This window comes from Magnolia sinica, chromosome 14, assembly GCF_029962835.1.
Source record: "Magnolia sinica isolate HGM2019 chromosome 14, MsV1, whole genome shotgun sequence".
NCBI classification, from domain to species: domain Eukaryota; kingdom Viridiplantae; phylum Streptophyta; class Magnoliopsida; order Magnoliales; family Magnoliaceae; genus Magnolia; species Magnolia sinica.
In genome coordinates, this window is record NC_080586.1 from 72,034,381 (window position 1) to 72,055,464 (window position 21,084).

General features: G+C 39.9%; 1 protein-coding gene across 6 annotated transcripts; it reads left to right on the plus strand.

Moving 5' to 3' along the window:
- The first annotated feature begins 9,394 nt into the window (after positions 1-9,394).
- On the plus strand, positions 9,395-19,669 carry LOC131226145 (protein ABCI12, chloroplastic). 6 transcript variants are annotated; one of them, XR_009161655.1, is made up of 9 exons: positions 9,395-9,842; positions 10,795-10,911; positions 11,967-12,203; positions 13,013-13,177; positions 13,314-13,389; positions 14,946-15,010; positions 18,467-18,636; positions 18,736-19,010; positions 19,483-19,669. XR_009161655.1 is itself a non-coding variant. In XM_058221861.1 (8 exons), the coding sequence occupies exons 1-7, from the start codon at positions 9,459-9,461 to the stop codon at positions 18,617-18,619; spliced, it is 1,197 nt and encodes a 398-aa protein (XP_058077844.1). In that variant the 5' UTR covers positions 9,395-9,458; the 3' UTR covers positions 18,620-18,636; positions 18,717-19,669. The 6 variants fall into 6 exon arrangements, 4 of the variants coding, with proteins under 4 accessions (XP_058077844.1, XP_058077843.1, XP_058077846.1 ...); XR_009161656.1 differs by lacking the exons at positions 18,736-19,010; positions 19,483-19,669 and adding an exon at positions 17,738-18,347 and having other exon boundaries at positions 18,467-18,605; XM_058221861.1 differs by having other exon boundaries at positions 18,717-19,669.
- The last annotated feature ends 1,415 nt before the right edge of the window (positions 19,670-21,084 follow it).

Below are 21,084 nucleotides of genomic sequence, written 5' to 3' on the forward strand. Positions count from 1 at the left end.
AGACTACTCGACTGAAAAAGGGCCAAAGAGCTGATGTCTATGATTCTTAGAGATTTTTCAAGGCATTTCATTCACTTCGTGATCAATATCGCTCAGTTTATGGTCAAGTTCACTCACTTCACAGTGAATTTCACTCACTTTGTGGTCAAATTCAACGAGCCTAATGTGAAATTCAATGAGCCTAACATGAAATTCAACGAGTCTAACGTGAAATTGAGTGAGCCTAACGTGAAATTTGACTAGCCTAACGTGAAATTCAACGAGCCTAACATGAAATTCAATGAGCCTAATGTAAAATTTAACGAGCCTAACATGAAATTCGACTAGCCTAACGTGAAATTCACAATATTAACATCTTTTATAGTGATTAACTATATGTGTTTTAAGTTTTCAAGTTTAAGTTGAGAAGAATGGCGGGGTAGCCTAATCGAACTAAAACTTAATATTTATAGTAAAACAAAAATAAAACAAGTTTTCACCATCGATCTGATGGAATCTCGCAAATCTGCTAGGTTGGTTGGCAAAATCAGCTTCTCCTACCTAAAAATCATATAGGATATGTCGAAAAAATCATTCTAGTTTGCAACATACGACTGTTTTAAGGTTGGATAGACAAGTAGCAAGTCAGGGTCGACCCCGATTAGACCCAATCGACCAAACAGTCAGGGTTGACTAGGTCCAGTCGAGGTTGACTCCGACTTGCTGCCTGTCTGTCTAACCTTAAAACAGTCGTATGTTGCAAACCAGAATGAGTTTTTCGACATATCATATATGATTTTGGAGTAGGAGAAGCTGATTGAACCAACCAACCTAGTAAATTTGCGAGATTCCATCGGATCGATGGATGAAAGCCTATTTTATTTCCATTTTTACTATAAACATTAAGTTTTAAATCGATTAGGCCGCCTCGACATTCTTTTTAACTCAAACATGAAAACTTTAAACCCATGTATTAAACACTATAGAAGATGTTAATAGTGTGAATTTCATGTTCGTCTCGATGAATTTCATGTTAGGCTTGTTGAATTTCACATTAGGCTCGTTGAATTTGACTGCGAAGTGACTGAAATTAATCGCGAAACGATTGAAATTAATTGCAAAGTGAGTGAACTTGACCGAGAAATGAGTGAAATTCATCGCGAAGTGAGTGAACTTGACCGATGTGTGAAATTCACCGCGAAATGACTGAAATTCACTGCGAAGTGATTGAAATTCATCGTGAAGTGAGTGAACTTAACCACGAAGTGAGTGAAATTGACCACGAAGTGAGTGAAATTGACTGAGAAGTGACCGCGAAGTGTAACACTAAGGTTCTCATGACTCAAGGATGGTCACCTGAGGATGAGAAGCCATGTATTACATTATGAAGTATGTCACCACGCATCTAATTTATAGAGCATTTTTATGGCATATTGTAAAGAAATTACTGTGTAAGCTAAATTGTCATAAGCATGAATAAGGAAATTTAAATTCGCATAAGTATCAACAAAATTAAATCCTACAATGGGGGATTTTAGTTACAATCCGTGGAATAAAAGAAAACATAAAGTCCCTATAACAAAAGCATGTAAATCATTAACTATTAGTTGAGCTCAAAGGGCTTAAACCCCGCTGGCGTAGTATCCTTCTTCGCCAGGTTCCTCTTCAGTCATCTCTGGGATCCCAACCGTGGGGTTTTCTTCCATCATTAAACGTACATCTATTTGGTGCAATTGCACGATAAGGTGAGCTTTAACTCTGTGAGAATTTTCCTCAAAGGTTCATGCATATCATAGTATTCCAACATAATTTCAATCAATTTAGCATTTCATGATGAGAGTAATATAATATGAACACGTGTATGGATGTATGAATGTATGTCTAAAGTCACAGACCTAGGGATGCACATCTAGTTGTCAAAAAGAAAGGGTCACCCATAGTAGACTAATTACCTGAAAAAGCCCATGTAGTGAGAGCGCCCAAGGAAATTTTGCCTCATGAAAAAATATTCAGGATACACCCGATGAGGTCCTAAAAACCCTGAAAAGCCTCATATAAAGTGAGCGGCCTATAGTGATATGAATGCGCTCGACCTAAGGGTTACATTAGAATGATTAAAATTCTTAGTAGACCTATCAGGTTGCGGCTTACTTCAAGCACCTGGTAAAGCTCATATGGTATGCGTGGATGTTATGCACCATGATGGCCACGTACATCTCTTAGATTTAATAACGACGTCCCTTAAATTGTGGTTATTAACAAATCTTAAGGTCCTTGGCAAAATATTCAATATCCAACCATAAGTTTGATATGCATGGCTTCAACATAATTCATTATAATTCCACTATTCTTGGATTTGGATAAAGACCCATGACTATGGGATATTAGGTACGAGTATGATTACATTATTTGGAGCATTTAAGTGTACATCCCAAGCATCTCTACCAAGTAACATACATGCAATCCTTATACTACAATTTATAGGGTAGAGTAAAATGTAGTTTCAAGGCTCATTATCATGAACATTAAAAACATATTATCATGAACATTAGAGGCATACATATATATTCAAGAGATCATTAATGCAACGTAGAAATAACATGAACAAATTCTATTCACATGGTTAATCGATATGGAGTTGGAGTAATAGAATTTAAATCATTACCTCTTGTCAATCATTACTAGTAGAAATGAAAGAAATGAATTCATATTCACAGTATTCTAAAATTGTCCACACATTAGATTCAAACTAAGATGGAAACTAGAGAATGTAAGAAGGAAAGAGGGTGATTCCTAACCTTGGGTGGGTATTCTCTCGGATTTGTAATGTTCTTATGAGATGAGTGTAAGGATCCTAAAATCCAAGTAAATGTAAGTTTAGATTTCTAGACGCAACTTACATATAGCCTAATAGTTATATGAACCTTGACAACTACTTACTTGTTTTGGAATTGTCGAAGGAAGGAGTGTCCTTCAAGGTAAACAGTTGCAGGTAGTTCCTGGATAAACTATTACAAGATATCAGTGAGTCACTACCGAGTTGACTCAGTTGAAACTCTCAAACAATAAGCTATTGAGTTAGAGTTTAGGAAAACTACTTGTTGTAGAACAAGATCACTGGTTTCTTGGGTTTGATGCTACCCAAGTTCTCCTTAGATGAGCCTTGATACTACTTTAAGGATATTTTAGTTTCGACTTAGTTAAGAAACTGGGCGAGCCAACTCATGATTGAATTGAGAGAAGTTTCATACATAGATAGCAGGGTTTTGGGTTTTATACCTGAATGGAGACTGTCCTAACTGATGGTGTAGAGCAGATTAGGACGAGTTTCACACTAGGTCTTGTTGGAATATTTGGTTGAATTAAATAGACTATTAAAATCGAGAACCAAAAAAGAAAAATAAATTTTGAGAAAGAAGAACTTATTGAATTGAGTCGAGGCGTGACTGAGTCACTCGGCTTGAAATCGAATTTGCTCCCTTTGGACAGCGTCCCAAGTGCAACAGGTTTCCAGAGCAATCGACCTCTAGGATACAACGACTATGACCCGGTCCCAGCGGTGCACTCACTGTACACGGGCTCGAACCACTTGCAGTTTAATCCGAAAGTGCTGAGTTGACTCAGCGATGAACTCAGTAGAAAATGCTTAAAACCGAATATTAGAGAGAGTTTTATAAGAGAAGAATATTTCGTATCATTGAAACTGGAATCGGTTGTCTTTATATAGACTCCGAAGTGGTGCATAAGCACCCTTTTCAAAAGGTTAGGTCCGTTGGGTTTAAACCCAACAGAGGCGACCAACCGGAAGGGACGCATCTCTCTGGTTTAAAACGAAAAGGCGCAAGTGCGAGTACACTCCCGCACATATAGTCCTGCGAGTACCCATACACACACCCACGCGAGTACACACACACCGCACCCGCACCCACGCCCACGCCCACGCCCAGCCTAGCCCGTCCCGTCCGGTCCCGTCGCGTCGCGCACGCGCACCCGCTCGCGCACACGGACTCGGACTCGGCTCGGCTCGGCGCGCGCGCGCGTGTGTGGTTAATGGCATAGATTAGAGCTATTGGCATAGCCCCCCACAGGACCAAATTCACATGCCCCCTGAAAGGGGCTCAAGCCCTAGGCAAAAAGACTATCTTATATACAAGATAGTTTACCTTTTCAAATCCGATGTGGGACAAACCCACAACACAAAAGTACCAAAGCTTTTCAAATGTGGAGGGAAAACACCGAAAATTTGAAAATTCAAATTTTAATATTATTTTAAAACAAAATATAACAGGTCTGAACTAAGTCAGGACCTTACCTTGCAACACAGAGATTGGTTGAGTCAATAAGCTGATGACTCACCAATGACTCGATTTCGAAACTTATCTTGGATAGTGATCTCTTACCAGGAACTGTGAGTTGATTAGAGCGCTGTTGGAGATGACTAGCTACGCTAGAACGGTCGTGATTGTAGTGGGTCTGTATCGGATTTTCGGTGCTGCTGGGGAAGGCTGAGTCGATGTGGGATTGGTCCTCTTTCGAGTCCGCAACTGAGTTGGATAACACTCGGTTGGCTCGAACCGAGCTAACTGTCATGGTTGGAGGAGCTCTTTCTCTTGCTTCTTCTCAACAAAAGAATGGGTCAGAACCTGCTTCTGACTCGTCCTCTTCAGTGATCGAGTCGAGTTGCGATAGCAGTCCCCAACTCGCTCCAACGGCCGACTCTCTCGCCCTTTCTTTCTCTATCTCTTACTCTCTTTCCTTTCTTCCTTTACCTCGAATTTTGCCCTAAAAATCCGGCTATTTATAGGCTCTCATCCACTTCTAGAGATTTCTGAGCCTAATCACGGGATTAGTTGCTTCATTAGTAGAATAAGGATAGCAAAATCTGGTTTGATGCCCCGCTTAACAGTTGCATGGGTCCAGACAACTATTCTAGGAATATTTCTGGTGGTGTGGGCCGTGCATTGAGTGGCTTGGATTAGTGCAAGGGCCGTTAATAAAGAAGGTGGATTCCACGACTCTTTTGGATAAGATGATCCATTGATCATGGCATTTTCGCATGGGTCGGTTAATCCAAGGATCTGGTGGGTATAAATGGTTTGGATGCTGACCAGGGGGCTCGTGGGTTCCTCTCTACGGAGAAACAGGGACCATTGACCACACCCCTTTTTATAACGGAGACGACTAGCGTGTGTGCTCGCCTTTCCTAAATATCAACGTAGTCTTGGTCGGTGGGTCCCACTGATCGTGCTGGACGGTTTTGATTTTGGAGAGGACTGCTGATGGTGGGCCGTCTCGACGGACGAATGTAGCTTGTTTGAATTTAACATGTGGCGGGAAGAAATCCCAGCTTTTTCTGGGTTTTATCGGGCCGAGCCCGGTTTGACCGCGTGCACGGTCCCATGCTTTGTGGGAGTGCATGATTAGTGCTCGTGTACGACCCCAAAGGTGGGGTCCATGTGATGATCAGCGTAATCCACGCTGTCCATTCCTCTTGGGAGGTCCACTAGACGCCCTTGGCTGAAGGTTAGTGGTTTTATAGATTAGGTGGGCTACACTTGGAGATTCATCACTTATAAGTGCCGATTATTGTTGATCTAACGGTTGTTTCAGTTTCAATATATCTATTGGTGGTTATGAGGTGTGCCAATGTGTGTTGGACTTTCTTATTGTTGGATTTTGCTAATGGGTTCGCGTTAGTTTATGATGGTATAGAAGGAAGGTAAGTTTTATTTGTAGGCTAAAATTTAAAGTCGTACATACGAGTTGTTATACGAAGTGATTAAAATTTACCGCGAAGTGAGTGAAGTTCACTGCGAAGTGACTGAAATTGACCATGAAGTGAGTGAAATTTATCATGAAGTGATTGAAATCGACCCCGAAGTGATTGAAATTCACTGCAAAGTGAATGAAGTTTATGCGAAGTGAGTGAAATTCACCGCGAAGTGACTTAAATTGACTACAAAGTGATTGAAATTCACCGCAAAGTGAGTGAAGTTCACCATGGAGTGAGTGAACTTGAGTGCGAAGTGAGTGAACTTGACCGCGAAGTGAGTTAAATTGGCTCCAAAGTGAGTGAAATTCACCGCGAAGTGAGTGAACTTAACTGCGAAGTGAGTGAACTTGAATGCGAAGTGAGTGAACTTAACTGCGAAGTTAGTGAAATTCACCACGAATTGAGTAAAATTCATCGCGAAGTGAGTAAACTTGACCAAGAAGTGAGTGAATTTGGCCAAGAAGAGAATGAAATTTATGAGCATCACATGAAATTTACTGAGCCTAACTTGAAATTGACCAAGCTAAACTTGAAATTGATCTAGCTTCACATGAAATTAACTGAGCTTCGAATGAAATTCACCGAGCTTCACATGAAATTGATGTTTGCCTCGTTGAATTTCATGTTAGGCTCACTCAATTTCATGGTACACTCGTTCAATTTCAAGTTAGGCTCAGTGAATTTCAAGTTAGGCTCAATGAATTGCATGTTAGGCTTGGTCAATTTCAAGTTAAGCTTAGTAAATTTCACTGTAGGTTCGATGAATTTTATGGTAGGCTCATTCAATTTCATGTTAGGCTCAGTTAATTTTATGTTAGGGTCGTTGAAATTCATGCTTATGTATGACTATGATTATAATCCGTAACTATAGATTTCACGTGACGGTTACATCGGCTTTTAGAAACTGTGTTTTTGATATAGTATGGGCATTTTGGTCCGATAAAAATAAGTCCGTACACAAGGGTCCTAGTTTAGTAAGGTAATTTTAGAGGGACAAAAAGAGGACAGTGGCTTAAGAGTGAGGCATATAATCGGAAAAAAACTCAAAATCTCATTATGCTCGCAACTATTTATGGTGTGGTCCATTTGAGCTTTGGATATGATTCATTTATTGGCTTGCGCTCTAAAATGATCTCAAAAATGAATGAACATTGTGGATATGATAAATGCACTGGGGCCATGTAACTTGATTTCCTTTGAACCCTTCATATGACAGGAAGCTTGAGGAGCGTAAGCGGCACGACATACCCTCATCAGCTATATAGCTGATGTGTGGTACACCAGCCAATCCGCTTTGCAAATACCAGCTTGTGCCAAGGCAGATTGAAATCTCAGGTGGACCACAACATGGGAAACAGTGGTGATTAGACACAAATTTCAGCTTGATTCGAAACTTTTGTAACCTACAATCAATTTTTAATGGTGGGTGTTAAATCACCATTGTTTCCTGTGGTCCACCCGAGATTTGAATCTACCTCATTTTTTGGATTCTGCCTTAAAATGAGCCATAAAAAATGGATGGACGTCAAGGATAAAACATATACATCACGTTGGGCCCACAGATCGTTTCCACGACTGACGGGTAATCCGTGTTCAAACTTCCTGCGGTTGGAGGCAATTCGCGTGCATTTCACATTGCGTGTTTATGGAAGCGGATTAGGTGTCATCAGAGTTGTGGTATTTCCCTGACCGTGGGGCCCACCTTGATGTATGTGTTATATATCCATTCCGTCCATTAATTGTTTCAGATCATTTTAGATTATAAGAACAAAAATTAAGTAGATTCAACTCTTAGGCTGGTGCTCAGTGAGCCCCGATCAAGCTTATCTTTGTTTTTTCCCATCATTTGGGTTTGTATAACCTAATCAATATATTGGACGTGAAATAAACAGTTCTGAGGAGGATTTTAATGGTGGATATCCAATCACTATTGTTTTCCAATGGTGTGGTCCATCTGAGATTTATTTTCATATAATTTTTAATATAAAGTACTAAAATGATCTATAAAAATGGATGAACGGCATCGATGAATCACATACATCATGGTGGGGTCCACAGAGCACGAACCACGAGCCATCCTCTGTGTGTGTGTGTATATATATATATATATATATATATATAGGAAAAGGTATTATGCAGTCGGCTCATGGGAACTTCCCATGAGGTCGAGCAATGTGGGCCCCACCGTGATGCTTGTCGAACATCTACCCCATCAGTCAGATGCACCATTCCATGGTGGGCTTAGGTTTCAAAAATCAAGTCAATTCGTGACTTTTGTGGGCCACACCACACATAGAAGTTGAGAGGGGCTACCCTCCATTAAAAAACTCATAATCATTTGTTGGGCCTACCGAGATGTGGTTTGCAAATCCAACCCATCCATTATGTGTGTCCCACTTGGATGAGGGTTAAGACCAAGTTTCAGACGCATCTAAATTTCAGGTGGGCCCATCAAGTGCTTTTATATGTTTTAAGCATGTCTTCACATGCTTTTAGATGGTATGGCCCACCTGAGTTCTGTGTACGGATGATTTTTGAGATATCCCATAATTTAAAGGGGACTCATCAAATGCATGGTGTTGATGTTCGACAAGCATCACGGCATCACGGTGGGGTCGAGCCTTGTGGCCCCACCGTGAACATCCACCCCATCAGTATTTGTTGGGAAAAGGTACTATGCGCTCTACCTCTCGATAAGCTCTCATGAGGTCAAGTTGTATGGGCCCCACCATGATACGTGTCGACCATCAGTACCGTGCATTTGATGGGTCCCCTCTAAATTATGGGATATGCCAAAAATCATTCGTATAGGAAACTCAGGTGGGCCATACCATCTAAAATCATGTGAAGACACCGTTAAAACATATAAAAGCACTTGGTGGGGCCACCTAAGTATTGAATGCTGCTGAAACTTGGTCTGAACCCTCATCCAAGTGGGACACACATAATGGATGGTCTGGATTTGCAAAAAACATCTTGGTGGGCCCAAAAAATGATTATGAATGTTTTAATAGTGCACGGCACCTCCCCACTTCTGTATGTGGTGTGGCCCACATAAGTCACAGATTGACATGATTTTTGAGACCTAGGCCCACGATCGAATGGTGCATCTGACTGATGGGGTAGATTTTCGAAACGCAACACGGTGGAGCTCACACAGCTCGACCTCATGGGACGGACTCTTGAGGTCGAGCGCATAGTACCTTTTCCGCTGAGTTGGACCACACAGCGCGGATTAAACGCCTACCATTAAAAACTTTCTGGGGGCCACAGAAGTTTTGGATAAATCTGAAATTTGTGTTTTCCCTTCATCGTGTCTACGTGGACTTATGAACAGGCTGGATGTCAAATAAACATTACGGTGGGCCCTACGAATATTTCAACGGTGGGTGTAATTATCACTGCCGCTTTCTCTGGTGTGGCGCACTTGAGACTTAGATCTTCCTATTTTTTTGACCTTAAATCTAAAATGGTATGAAAAAATAGATGAACGGCGTGGATAAAATCTATACATAACGGTGGGCCCCAGAGAGCCCCTGCGGTCCGATTTCCGTCCATGTGGGGGCAGGACGCAATCCACTTCCCCAGATCAAATGCCTCATGGCCTCCCAAATTCCCTCACTTTGCATGCTACAGGCAAAAAGGCCTCTCTCTCTCTCTCTCTCTCTCTCTCTCTCTCTCACAAAATCCTTAAAACCTAAAACCCATGACCAGCAAATTCCACACCTTCCCAACACTCTCCTTCCCTTCTCTCTTTTCCAATTATGCCCCCAACAAAACCCAAATTTCCCTGAATTTCATTCACCCATTATCTTCAAATTCTTCATTTCCAAGAACCCATCTCTCATGGAAGATAACCCTCATTCCATCTTACAAGAGGAAGCAGAGAGGGCTTGGAATTATTTCCATGGCCGCCGCCGACGACGCTGAAAAGGGTCAAATCGCCAAATGGGTGTCGATGATTTCCCCCCGGGGGATCGTCGCAGAGAGGATTCTGAGACTGATTGCAGGTGCGACGTCGAGTCCCATATGCCAGTTCGTGTCGTCGCCGGTCACGTTTCTTCATTTGGTGGACCCCAGAATCAAATTGGTGATTTTCTTTTTCTCTTTTGTTTTTTTGTAATTTTGTGAAACTGGGTTTTAGTTTGTTTATTGAAATGGGTTGCTAAGACCATAGCTAGCTGGGCCATTAGTTGAGAGAAAATCAAGAAAACGAGATAGAAAAGAGAGAAAATGGTCTCACTTCAAGTTAGAAAACAGACCCCGGTGTTGGTTTTGGTCATTTTCGACCGGATATCGGTTTACTTGATGAAACATTGATTTTTATTGTTAGTCTTGATGATGGGATTTTAGCTTTATTTGACATGAGTATGGTGATTGGACTGCTGATCTAGTGAACCATTACTCAGATTGGTAACAGCGCAACACAAAAAATGTGATTGTAGGATGATAATAGCCATCCATTGTGTGGGTTCTAACTGGATAGATGAGAAAAAAAAGAGAGCAATGATTCACATTTAACAGGTAAAGTTGCACTCATTGTACTGTTAAGATTGCTCAATTGCATAACTTCCAGCCGAGACTATGGCCCATCTACATGGTGGGCCACCATCAATGCAGTGGTAATCACCATATTCATGTAGGTGGTGATGGTGGGCTTGCGAGTGAATGGAAATTGAGTGCAAAAATGTGAATGGTCCACATTTCAGAAAACTTGCACCAATCAGATCATTAAGATCGTCCAATTGCAGTCAAATGTGGGGGTATGGCACATACACAAGTAGTGTGACCCTATGCCATGGTCAATTCCAAAAGCTAGGGTTAAGGAGCTAGGCTAATGTATGGTGGGCTATGGATCGTAAAAGGTTTGCTAGTCTAAGACTCTTAACATATGATATCCAACCTTGAATTGCTGGGTGAAAGGCTAAGATGATGATGGTGATGAATTATGGATGCTTCTAGACATCTTTTATGTGTCATTGCCTGTTTGTGAAATATCAGGAGAAGTGATTAAATCTATCTCACCTTTTGCCCTTTTGCAGGTATGGCTTTTGGCCCTTGTTGTCTTACCAGCAAGGTCACATATAGTTATGCGCCTTGGATTAGTCATTTACCTGGCTCTACTGTCAATATGGGTTCTTCCCACGCATGTTTGGAAGGTATGCTTAATGCTTAGCAACTAAATAGCATGGTATGGCTAGTTAATGGGATCTTGCTGATTCAACACTCACCTTTCGTTCCACACACTTACGCACAAGAGTGCATGTGTTGACATGTGCCACATGGCTAGATTTACAAGATCCTTAGTGCATGATCCTACTAACCAGGTGCCCCTCCCACTTCGAATCACGCTTTAGGCTTGTGCTCCCACTTCCATTCCTAATTGTTTATACTTGCTTGCATTTTGAAACAAATGCTTCCCCACTCCCACACCCGAATCTATTCCCACTTTGCTTCACACTTTGTGCAATGATAACTATACCCAAGCCACTCATCAGGCAAACTGCATCTTGCAGGCACCCCGACCCAAATATCAAGCCAGTCCACTCATCAGGTGGGTCCCAATTGTGTAATGAATTTGGACCATTTGCATTTTCAAATTTTTGGTTGACCTGATGAGTGATACTAGCTTGATTTTTGGGCCATGGCATCTTTGTGGTGGGGCCTACCTGATGAGCTTCTCGGGTCTTGCGCATTTGGAAGTAGCAAAGTCATATAATACTCCAAAATTTGTACCATACTTTGCTTGACGCTTCATGCAATGATAGCAATTCCCAAGCCACTCATCTGGCAAACTGCCCCGATCCAAATATCAGGCCAGTCCATTAATCGTGTGGGCCACAAGTTTATAATGAATTCGGACCATTTGCCATTTTTCAAATGTTTTGTTGACCTGATGAGTGTACTAGCCTGAATTTTGGGTCCTGACAACTATTTGGTTGGGCGCCACTTGATGAGCTTCTTGGATTTCTGTCGGTTGGAAGTAGCCAAATGGGAACAATTTGTTGATTGAAAGTTTCATTTATCGGTAGTAAGCTTTGCTTCTCTCTCCTAGTTCAAGAAAATTTCTTTAGCATTTGAGCTGTCTCCTTCTAAATTTATAATTTATTGGTAGTCAAGTGTTGCTTTGCATTTGTTGGACTGTTGGCGTGTTGCCATTGGGGCATTCTTGATGGAATTCCTTTATCTTATCTTTTTTTTTTTGTGTGTGTAGGATCAATTGGTCAGAGTGGGTTTGCTTTCAGGGATTTTGTTTATTATGCTCGGATTGGGTTCTGATGGTGTACCTCCACTTGTCCAGTTAAGAACTCCACCTCCATCTATGATAGGATTGCCCAATATTCCTACATCATTGGAAGGCTATTCGTATTTAATCATGAAACTAGGGCCATTGCAGTTTACGAGGAAAGGCTTGTCGTTGGCAAGTACATCGGCATGTTTATCCTTCACCGTATGTTCTTATCCTTTACTCCCCATTTATCTGTTCGCTTTTGCCTTATTTTTCTGCCATTTATTTTTTTTTGAAAATGTCACTTTGTTGTTAACTGTAATGTTTGGAATCTGGCATGTCTGATAAGTAAGTTTTGCTATCAACAGCATGCATCCTCTCCATATGCACCTTTACATGCCAACCATGCACGTGTGTAGGACATCTAGGTGGTGCATAAGGTGGGCGACCTGAAGACAAACTGGAGCAAATATCAGGCTGATCCACTCGTCAGGTGGGCCAGCCATGTAAGAAAACATACCAAAGATCAACATTCTTGTGCATGCCTATGAGCAGACCATCCTACTTTTTATCAGATCTCTGCATGGTGGAACCCACCTGATGCACCAGTCAGATGTCCTACACATGTAAGAGGTGTGCTGCATATAAAATGTATGGAATAAAGAATTTGTGGAGCTAGCAGACCTCCTGATTAGTATCTGATGATTTTGTTGGCACTCTTTCACTTTTTCGAGGTGACCTACCATTTAGTATAAGAAACACTTATATTCCTTCCAGATTTAGTAGATTGGAGTCCAAGACCAAGTTATTTCAAGTGTCAAAAAGTCCCCTAATATATATTGGTCTCACTCTCTGACTTTAGTTGAAGAATTTGTTGGTGCTTTCCTAGACCCTAGCTGGCTTGGAAAAAGACGTAGAATTTCATCTCATGTTACTTACTGGATGCTCTTCTTCTTGGAAACTTTTTCCATTTAGTTTGAAAATTGAATTGCAATAATTGTGTTAAAACTACATCTCTGTTTCTATTGAAGGTCTTCCAAAGTGCAAGTCTTTGCCTGACAACGACAACTCCGGAGCAGCTTGCCTCCGCTTTACGGTGGTTTATGCTCCCTTTAACACTCATTGGTGTTCCTGTATCAGAAATAATACTGACTCTGCTACTTTCTTTGAGGTTCATCAATCTAGTATTTGATGAGGTAAATTAAAAATTGGTTCATATAGTCATATAGTTTAATCTTCAGGTTTTGGTATTTTCTTTTGGCGGATATTGTAGTAATGCTACCTCAATAATTTCTTATCCATTTGCAATTTGCACATTTAATATGCTGGCAGGTACGGAATGCTGCATTGGGGATTGTGGCTCGTCGGATACATTGGCGACAATTGACAGTAATGGAAACACTTGATGGTAAGCATACTCTGCATGTTATTAACTTTTTGTGGGCGTGGTCATGAAATTCTACGTGTGATCGAAATGCCAACTTTGCACTTTTTTTGTGGCATCCAAGCTATTAAACAGGTAGGCGCCACCATGTAGATATCCTGGCATAAAATTCAGGCTGGTCAATTCATTGGGTGGACAAGATGTACAAAAGCAATGGACAACTCAAAAGAATCACCCCCTGTCCAAATTCAACATGTATGTGTGGCCAGCTGCCAGAGAGGTATTCAGTAACGGCAATGGCTGGCTGTATGGCTTACAGCCCTGTAACTGTCGATTTTTTTTAAAAGGAGAAAACTGTATCAGCCCTGTATTGGCGTGTTATGGCTGTAACAGGCCCATTACAGGTCATTTTTTTCCGATTAGGCATTATGGCCAGCACAACGGATCCCACTGTTACCGTTACTGTTACGTAAGGGGTCCCACTGTTACTGGTACCTGTTTTTTAATATCTTTGTGGCCAGCCTGATGTGACTGCCCTGATTTTTGGGCCAGTCAAGCTGGAGGGCAAGGAGTGAGAAATCTTCAGCTTGACAAAAGAACTTACTGAAAGGATTGAAATTAGATCATTGAAAATTGTGGAGAATGCCTAAGGTTCTCATGTAGAGTATCCAACTCAACTTGACTAAGAACTTACATAACAAAAATTAAAAATGAAAAAGATTCAGGGAAAACTTTATGGAAAATCCAACACATGGCACTTTTCACTTGGACATTCGTCTATACAAATTTTGAAGTGTCTTGTATAACATTGAGGACTTTTCAAGTGTCTGCACAGCAATTAAAACAAAATGCATCCCTAATGGATATTAGTGTACTTTTATAATCAGATAAAAGAATCACTATACAGACGAAACATCTTGTTTGTCGTACCCAGTTTACTTAAATGACAATAGGGATGCATTCCCTAGCTGTGTTTTTGTTTTTGTTCCTTGTTCTTTCTTGTTGCTCTCTTTTTCTTTCAATAAATTTGTAGTTACTATAAAAGAAAAAAGAAGGGGGGGGGGGGGAGGGAATAAAGAAATGTTTAGGTTTGCTGGAGTTGTTCATCATGGGAATATTGGATCTCAAACTTTCCGGCTTTTCTTTTAGACACATTCTTTGTGAGGCAAATGAGGTGGCTGCCACTTTGTAATTATTTCCATGTCTCCTCGATGTTACTAGAATATTCTCTTTATTGATTTATGAGAAAAGAAAAAAGAGGTGGCCGACCCTTCAGCTAATGTTTTTTTTTTTTTTCTGGATGGGCAATTATCTCCTCCCCTCCAATGCTGACTTTGTATTCCTATAATTTGCATTCGCTGTTAAGCTGCCCTATTTTAAGAGGATCTCTTGTACCAGTCAAATAAAATGTATCTTGAAAAACCATCATATGGTTTATTCGAGATCAAATGCTTTGCAATGACATTGTTTTGCTCTTGTGAAACTTACCCTTGGGTTGGTAGACAAAAGTTGCTAATGAGCTAGTGAGTTTTGTACTCGCTGCTCATATATCTTTTTTTATTTGCTCTTGGGTTTTGCAGTTTTTGTTATGTATGTTCGTCGGATCTTCAAAAATATTTTCAGCCACGCTGAGCAAATTTCACAGGTTATATATTTTTCCCTTATCATCCTTATTTCTTGTCTCTATGATATCTAGTTAATTTTTTTGAGGTCCAAAACACTTGGAAACACTCCCTGGGAATCTGATAATGTGGAAAACAGTGAAAAAGAAACTGGAGTGCAATGTTTGTTTTACATGGTCCATTTCCACGAAATATTGAAAGGTCCATGGTCAATGCCGACATGTCTCTCTCATTACTGTGGAAATGCCCATGAATTAGTTTTTTGGGAAGAAATCAATTCACTCAATTTTCAAGAAAAAGCATAATAATTATTGTCAATTTCTCTAGCTACATTTTACAATACAAATAACAGAAAATGTCATATGTGGAAATTGATTTCATTTCCAACCATTTCCAACCTTCCAAACAATCTCGGAATTATATATATATATATATAATCTTCAACAAATTGCAAGTAGTGTTTTATGTATTGTCACCCCATGATAAGGAAACATGTATCAATATCATTGATAATGTTGCAATCGCAAATACCAGGAAATGTATCATTGTTTGGGGGAAACATTAGGAAAATGGTGGAATTCTGCACTGAAACCTTGGAAGATGTTAAAAGACACATGATTACTCACTCTGGACTAAAAACATTAAGGGACAAAACCATGCGTTGTTGGCCAGGATGCAATTACATCCTAAATGGGGTCATAGCATTAAAATGTCACGTAGTAAAAGTAATAAAACACAAAAATTATATGCAAAAACTAAAGAGAGCAAGTAATATGGAGTTACAAGGCAGCTTGAAGTCATCATTCTTATCCCCACTGGGGTGGCCATGATACTGTTGCTCCACATATTTGCAGTATTGTGCCCAATTCACAGGCTGATGGTGCAACCTGGTTATCAGTCAATGTGATCTCGACACCCTAATTGCAAAGAAATGAACACGCATACGGCATACACTCAAAGGAAATATCGACTAGAGAGGGAGAAGGTGCTTTATTGATATTCAAACTTCTTCTCTTGCAATACTTAAGAAAAGTCACAACTCAGAAAATCGTTAATAAAGACCCCCTTGCTATTAGATTGAATTCAAAACAATCTATAATTTATTTAAGATAATAACAATCCCACTAATAAAGATTTGGACTAAAATAGTATAAACAAATCTCCTAAATACGCATAATATCTTTAATCACATCTTCCACAACACCCCCTTATTTTCCCCAAATGGTAAATTTGATCTCAGACATTTAGGCCCCAAATCTTGCAACAAACAACCCAAAATCAGCACATGTTGGGCCCAATGGTGGGCCATGGGCCTACATCAGCTAAGGATACCAGGCTATGTACTCTTTAACATATCTCTAATACTCACCTTCACCACACTATACCGATTCGCCCATGGGTGAACACTTAGTGTGCACTGTAACCATCATTGACACTGGCATTGGCTTTTTCCTTTTTTGAGAAAACATATAATGCATTACAAATTAAATAAGGGAAACTGCATTTCCAAAGTACAGATGGGAGTGATGAACCTCGGCAGAAGCTAATGAAACAAGGATTGTTAGCATCTGTATCTAAAAGCGTAAACAGAATGTTTAATTCCTCTACACATACTGCTAATATCCTAGAATACATTGGCACTCGAACTAGGAAGGAAACCATCTCTCTTAACCCACTTGAAAACTGAGCAATTGTCGTAATCATGTCGATGGCTATGTACCTCTATACTCATATCCATTTCATGGATATCAATAGCTATAACCATATCTGTTTATGTAGCTGTACTCCTAAACATAGCCATAGGTGGGTAACTGTGAACGAGTGTCAAAACTGTTGGAATCACTCATTACATAGCCACAACTTCCATGTGTATATAAGGCGGGATGGAAGTGGAGTTCCGCTTCTCAAAACTAACATCCATGGATCACATTACATAGCCACAACTGCAATGTGTATATAAGGTGTGATGGGGGTGGAGTTGTGCTTCTCAAAACTAACATCCATGGATCAAATGCTCCATGTAAGAGACTCCTTGTCGTGTGCAACTGTTTCTCATGATGCAAGAAACACTGACTCAAATGTGCTGCTCCACATGAAACTACGGGCCGAGCACTGCCGTCTTGATCCTCGGCAGCATGGTCAAAGTGCACCTCCATAGTGAATTGGCTAACAGATCTTTGGCAGGGACACTCCCTACGAGTATGGCCAATCTGTAGATTGGTAAACACTCATCAGCATATAATTTTTTCACTTTTACATAACGATTCTAAAAGGTAAAAATGGAGAAAATTAGAATTTCCGGTTTTTCCTCCATTTTTCAATGCATGAAAATCATGCATAAATACATGGATTTCTACTACAATCCATGCTAATATGTAGAAAGAAAAGAAATTTAAACAGCATTTTCTCACCTTTTAGTTCCAACTCTATTCTGCTCTCTAGTCACAGTTTCTCCCCCAAAATTGTATTGATGTCAAACAACTTCAGAGATTGCCCTAAAAGTCTTCCAAAATGATTGATACTTTTTTTGGGCTTTCAGAAGTTTTTCTTAAATTTTCTATTTTTGCCGGACTTAATGCTATTTTCATTGATACATGCCATTATCCATGTATTGATGATACAGTGTATTTATACTAAAGGCAGTCGGCTGATTTTCTGCGATAAGTTGGATATCGCGAAATATCAGCATGTATAGGGCAGTATTATTGATATTACCCACAATAATTTGTAACTTTTGTTATACTTCCCAGGTTTAATATTGGTAGGGTGTGACAACAATGACATCAGCTGAAATTTTTGGCTGTATCACCAATACACAGAACACTGACCAGAAGTGCATTAGCCTTCTTGAGAAATCTCAAAAGGACCTCAGATCTCTCTTGTAGGTCTGTAGTTGGTGGAATTGGCAATTGTATTTATGTGCTAGTTATGATCAATTGGAATCTTCCTAGTTTGGGAAATTTGTTTTTCTTGGCAATCTAGTTTGGGAAGAGTAATTATTGTTCACCACATTTAATTCAGGTGCCTAATTTACATGTATACAAGCTTGTGAACAACATCCAGGCACCACCACCACCACCATCACAGCCATGTCCCAGATATTTGGGGTTGGTTGTTTCACCAATCATTCAGGAAGCTCTGTCCTCCATAAATGAACAAGTCTTCATATCTCTTCTCACTAGCTTGAGCCAAGACCATTTAGGCCATCCCGTTATTCTCCTATCATGCCCTTCACCCCTAATCAAGCTTCCCCACCTTCTTGGGCTGTTGAGAGAGGGAGGGGGAGAGAACCCTGTTTCTCAATGATAAGAGCTACAACTTTGCAAGAGGCAGAGCTTTTACCCACTACATAAAGAGGCTGTAAAACCACCTTCCTTTATTTCATGATTTTCATCTAAGGTGCAAGTTAATCTATATGTTACTGTTGGTACTTATTGAAGGATTCCACTCTTAATCTTCTACCAAACGTGGTTTTATAGGCAATGATCGTTAGAGGTTTCCGAGGGGACAGCAACACGCACAAAATATACTTTTTTTCAGATTCTTCCATTGGGGCGGCAGATATTGTTTCCTTGTTCTGCCTTCTTGGTTTAATAGGTGCTGCCATCTGGTCTGAACTGTTCCTCATCTGATACAAGCATGACCTATGGTAAGTCTCATGTGGTGAACCGTATGGATCTTTGGACATAACATTTCTTTTTGAAATTGGGATTATATACCCTTTAATAGATGACTTCTTTTTCCGAAGGTTGTTGACGGAATTGGCGAAATCAATACCGGCTTTGGCAATTACTGGGGATCATGAGGTTGAAATAAGAGGATCTCGTATTTATCAAGCAGTCCATCAATCGGCCTCTAGGGAGAATGAAGCATGGGGTTGCCATCTACTAACATTGGTTCAGTTTATTCAATCTCAGATATGTTCTTTCTTTCATTTGTTGCAAAAGCATTGAAAAGAAAAAAACAAAAAGGGGCTAACAAGGAATCATATGCAAGTGAAGAGGGTTACACCCCCTGGTAGAGGTATTGATCTGATCGCTCATTTCATTGAAACCACAATCTGAGCTGTGGCTAAAATCCTATTCATTTATGCTTGGATTTTCTGTTTGTACAAGTGGGCCCATGGTTCCTTCATCTAAATTTGATATTGTGGGCCACAATGTGGATGCATGCACTAAAATTGCCCATGTCAGAGAGAATTGTAGCCATCAATTTATTTGGTTTTCCACGGTTTAATGTGGACTGTCGTTGGATTTTCTTCCTTTTGACTAAGTACTTTCTGGCCACCAATTTAAGAGCTGGAATTTTCCCATATGAGAAATTTCTGATGCATGGCCAATCCAAAAGTGGACCGCAGAGAGCAATAGTTTGGATGACTGAAAAGTGAGCCCCACTTGTACAAATTGAAAACCCAAATAACTAGGCCAACACTCTCAGCTGATGCGTTGAGTATTACTGGTGTATATCTCACAATTGGTTGCTTGGATTTTGCAAGGACTGTGGCTACTTACGAATGTGGTCGATCTTACTCTGTGGTGCGATCAAATCTATCAAGATGCTATTTTGTCAATTAGCAGCAGCAAAATGTTCAATTTCACAACATTCTCAGAATCTTTACAGATTAACAGTTGTATTGTTGTAGTAATAAATGTTTAAAGATCACCTCATTTCCTGGTTATTAATTCCTATGTTTGAGAAGACATCCTTCTTTTAGGAGTCCTGCCATTCCATTTTCAAGCTGGATTGGGGTTTTAAAATATCAGCCCATTTGTAATTGTTGGATTTCAGGTTGCTGGTTTTGCATCAGCAAGAAATACTGTGACAGAATGTTGCTTCCTACTAATGCACTCTAGACTGTTGGCTGTGGACCCTACTTGGATCAATTAACCAAAACTACTGTTTTAATTGTCCAATTATTTGGCATTTATGGATGGTCTAGATTCCACAAATGAGCATCTTTTAATCAGGTTTTTTTTTTTTTTTTTTTTTTAATCAACTCATTTTGGGGTTTCCACTATTTACAGCAAGCCTCAGGATCTGAACGGTTTAAATATACTTGTATGCAATAAACTGCCCGAAAAACTCTACTCAATGTGAAGATGGGTAGGTTGCTTCACAGACTAGACCCAATGTGATATTTAATCATTCTAAATTGAAAATATTAGGAATGTAAGGAGAGTACAAGTAACATAGAATGTAACTCAATCCTTTGGAGTTCTCTGTCTTCATCGTTTACTAAAAATTAAAACAGAAAATTTAGAGAATAACTATCAAGTCCAGCCATGTTTTATGCAATAGAATGTTAGGCAGCCAATACGGAAAATACACAAGGACGAATGTAGCTGAATGAGTATTTTGAGATATATGAGTGGGATTACAAATATTGCATTTGAGGCAATGTAATGGAGTAAAACACCAATAGGTAATAATATGAGAAAAGCAGAGTTAGATGGTTTGATCATGTGCAATGGAGATTAAAAATTGCACTTGCTAAGAATGAGTTGGTACAGGTTGAGGGCTCTAAAGGGCAAGTGGAATGTCCGAAAGGATGAGGATGGAGGTAATAAGGACTAGATGACCATTGGCTAACTTTTAAGTTATGGCCCTTGATAGTGGACTGGCAAAAGAAAATTTTGACCCCAATTAATTAGCATAATCTAAAGATGATGATGAATGCAACTCAAGCAAACAATAACACATACCCCATTTAGGCTGTCATTTCCTTCGGTTGAGGTTTGGGGTTTGAAACACACTAACAACATACATGGAAGGTGAGTGATGCTGATTTTTGTTGACAATACTCATTCAGGGTTTCAAAATTGATATTTATTGCATTTCTCGGTCACACATTAACTAGCTTTCATCTTAAAATTAGCCTACTTATCTTTTGAATTTTCTTCTATCTTATAATTTTTGCCTTGTGTTTTGAAAGAATCAGGCAACTCAGCCAAATCACCCTTTGCTCATTTGGTACTACACAACTTGGAATTGGCCAAGTGGGTCAGCACAAGTCTCTAGTCTTAAAACCATGGTACAGATTTACTGCATTTCTAGGTCAGTTAAGTAGATTTTATCTTAAATTAGCCTATTTATCTTT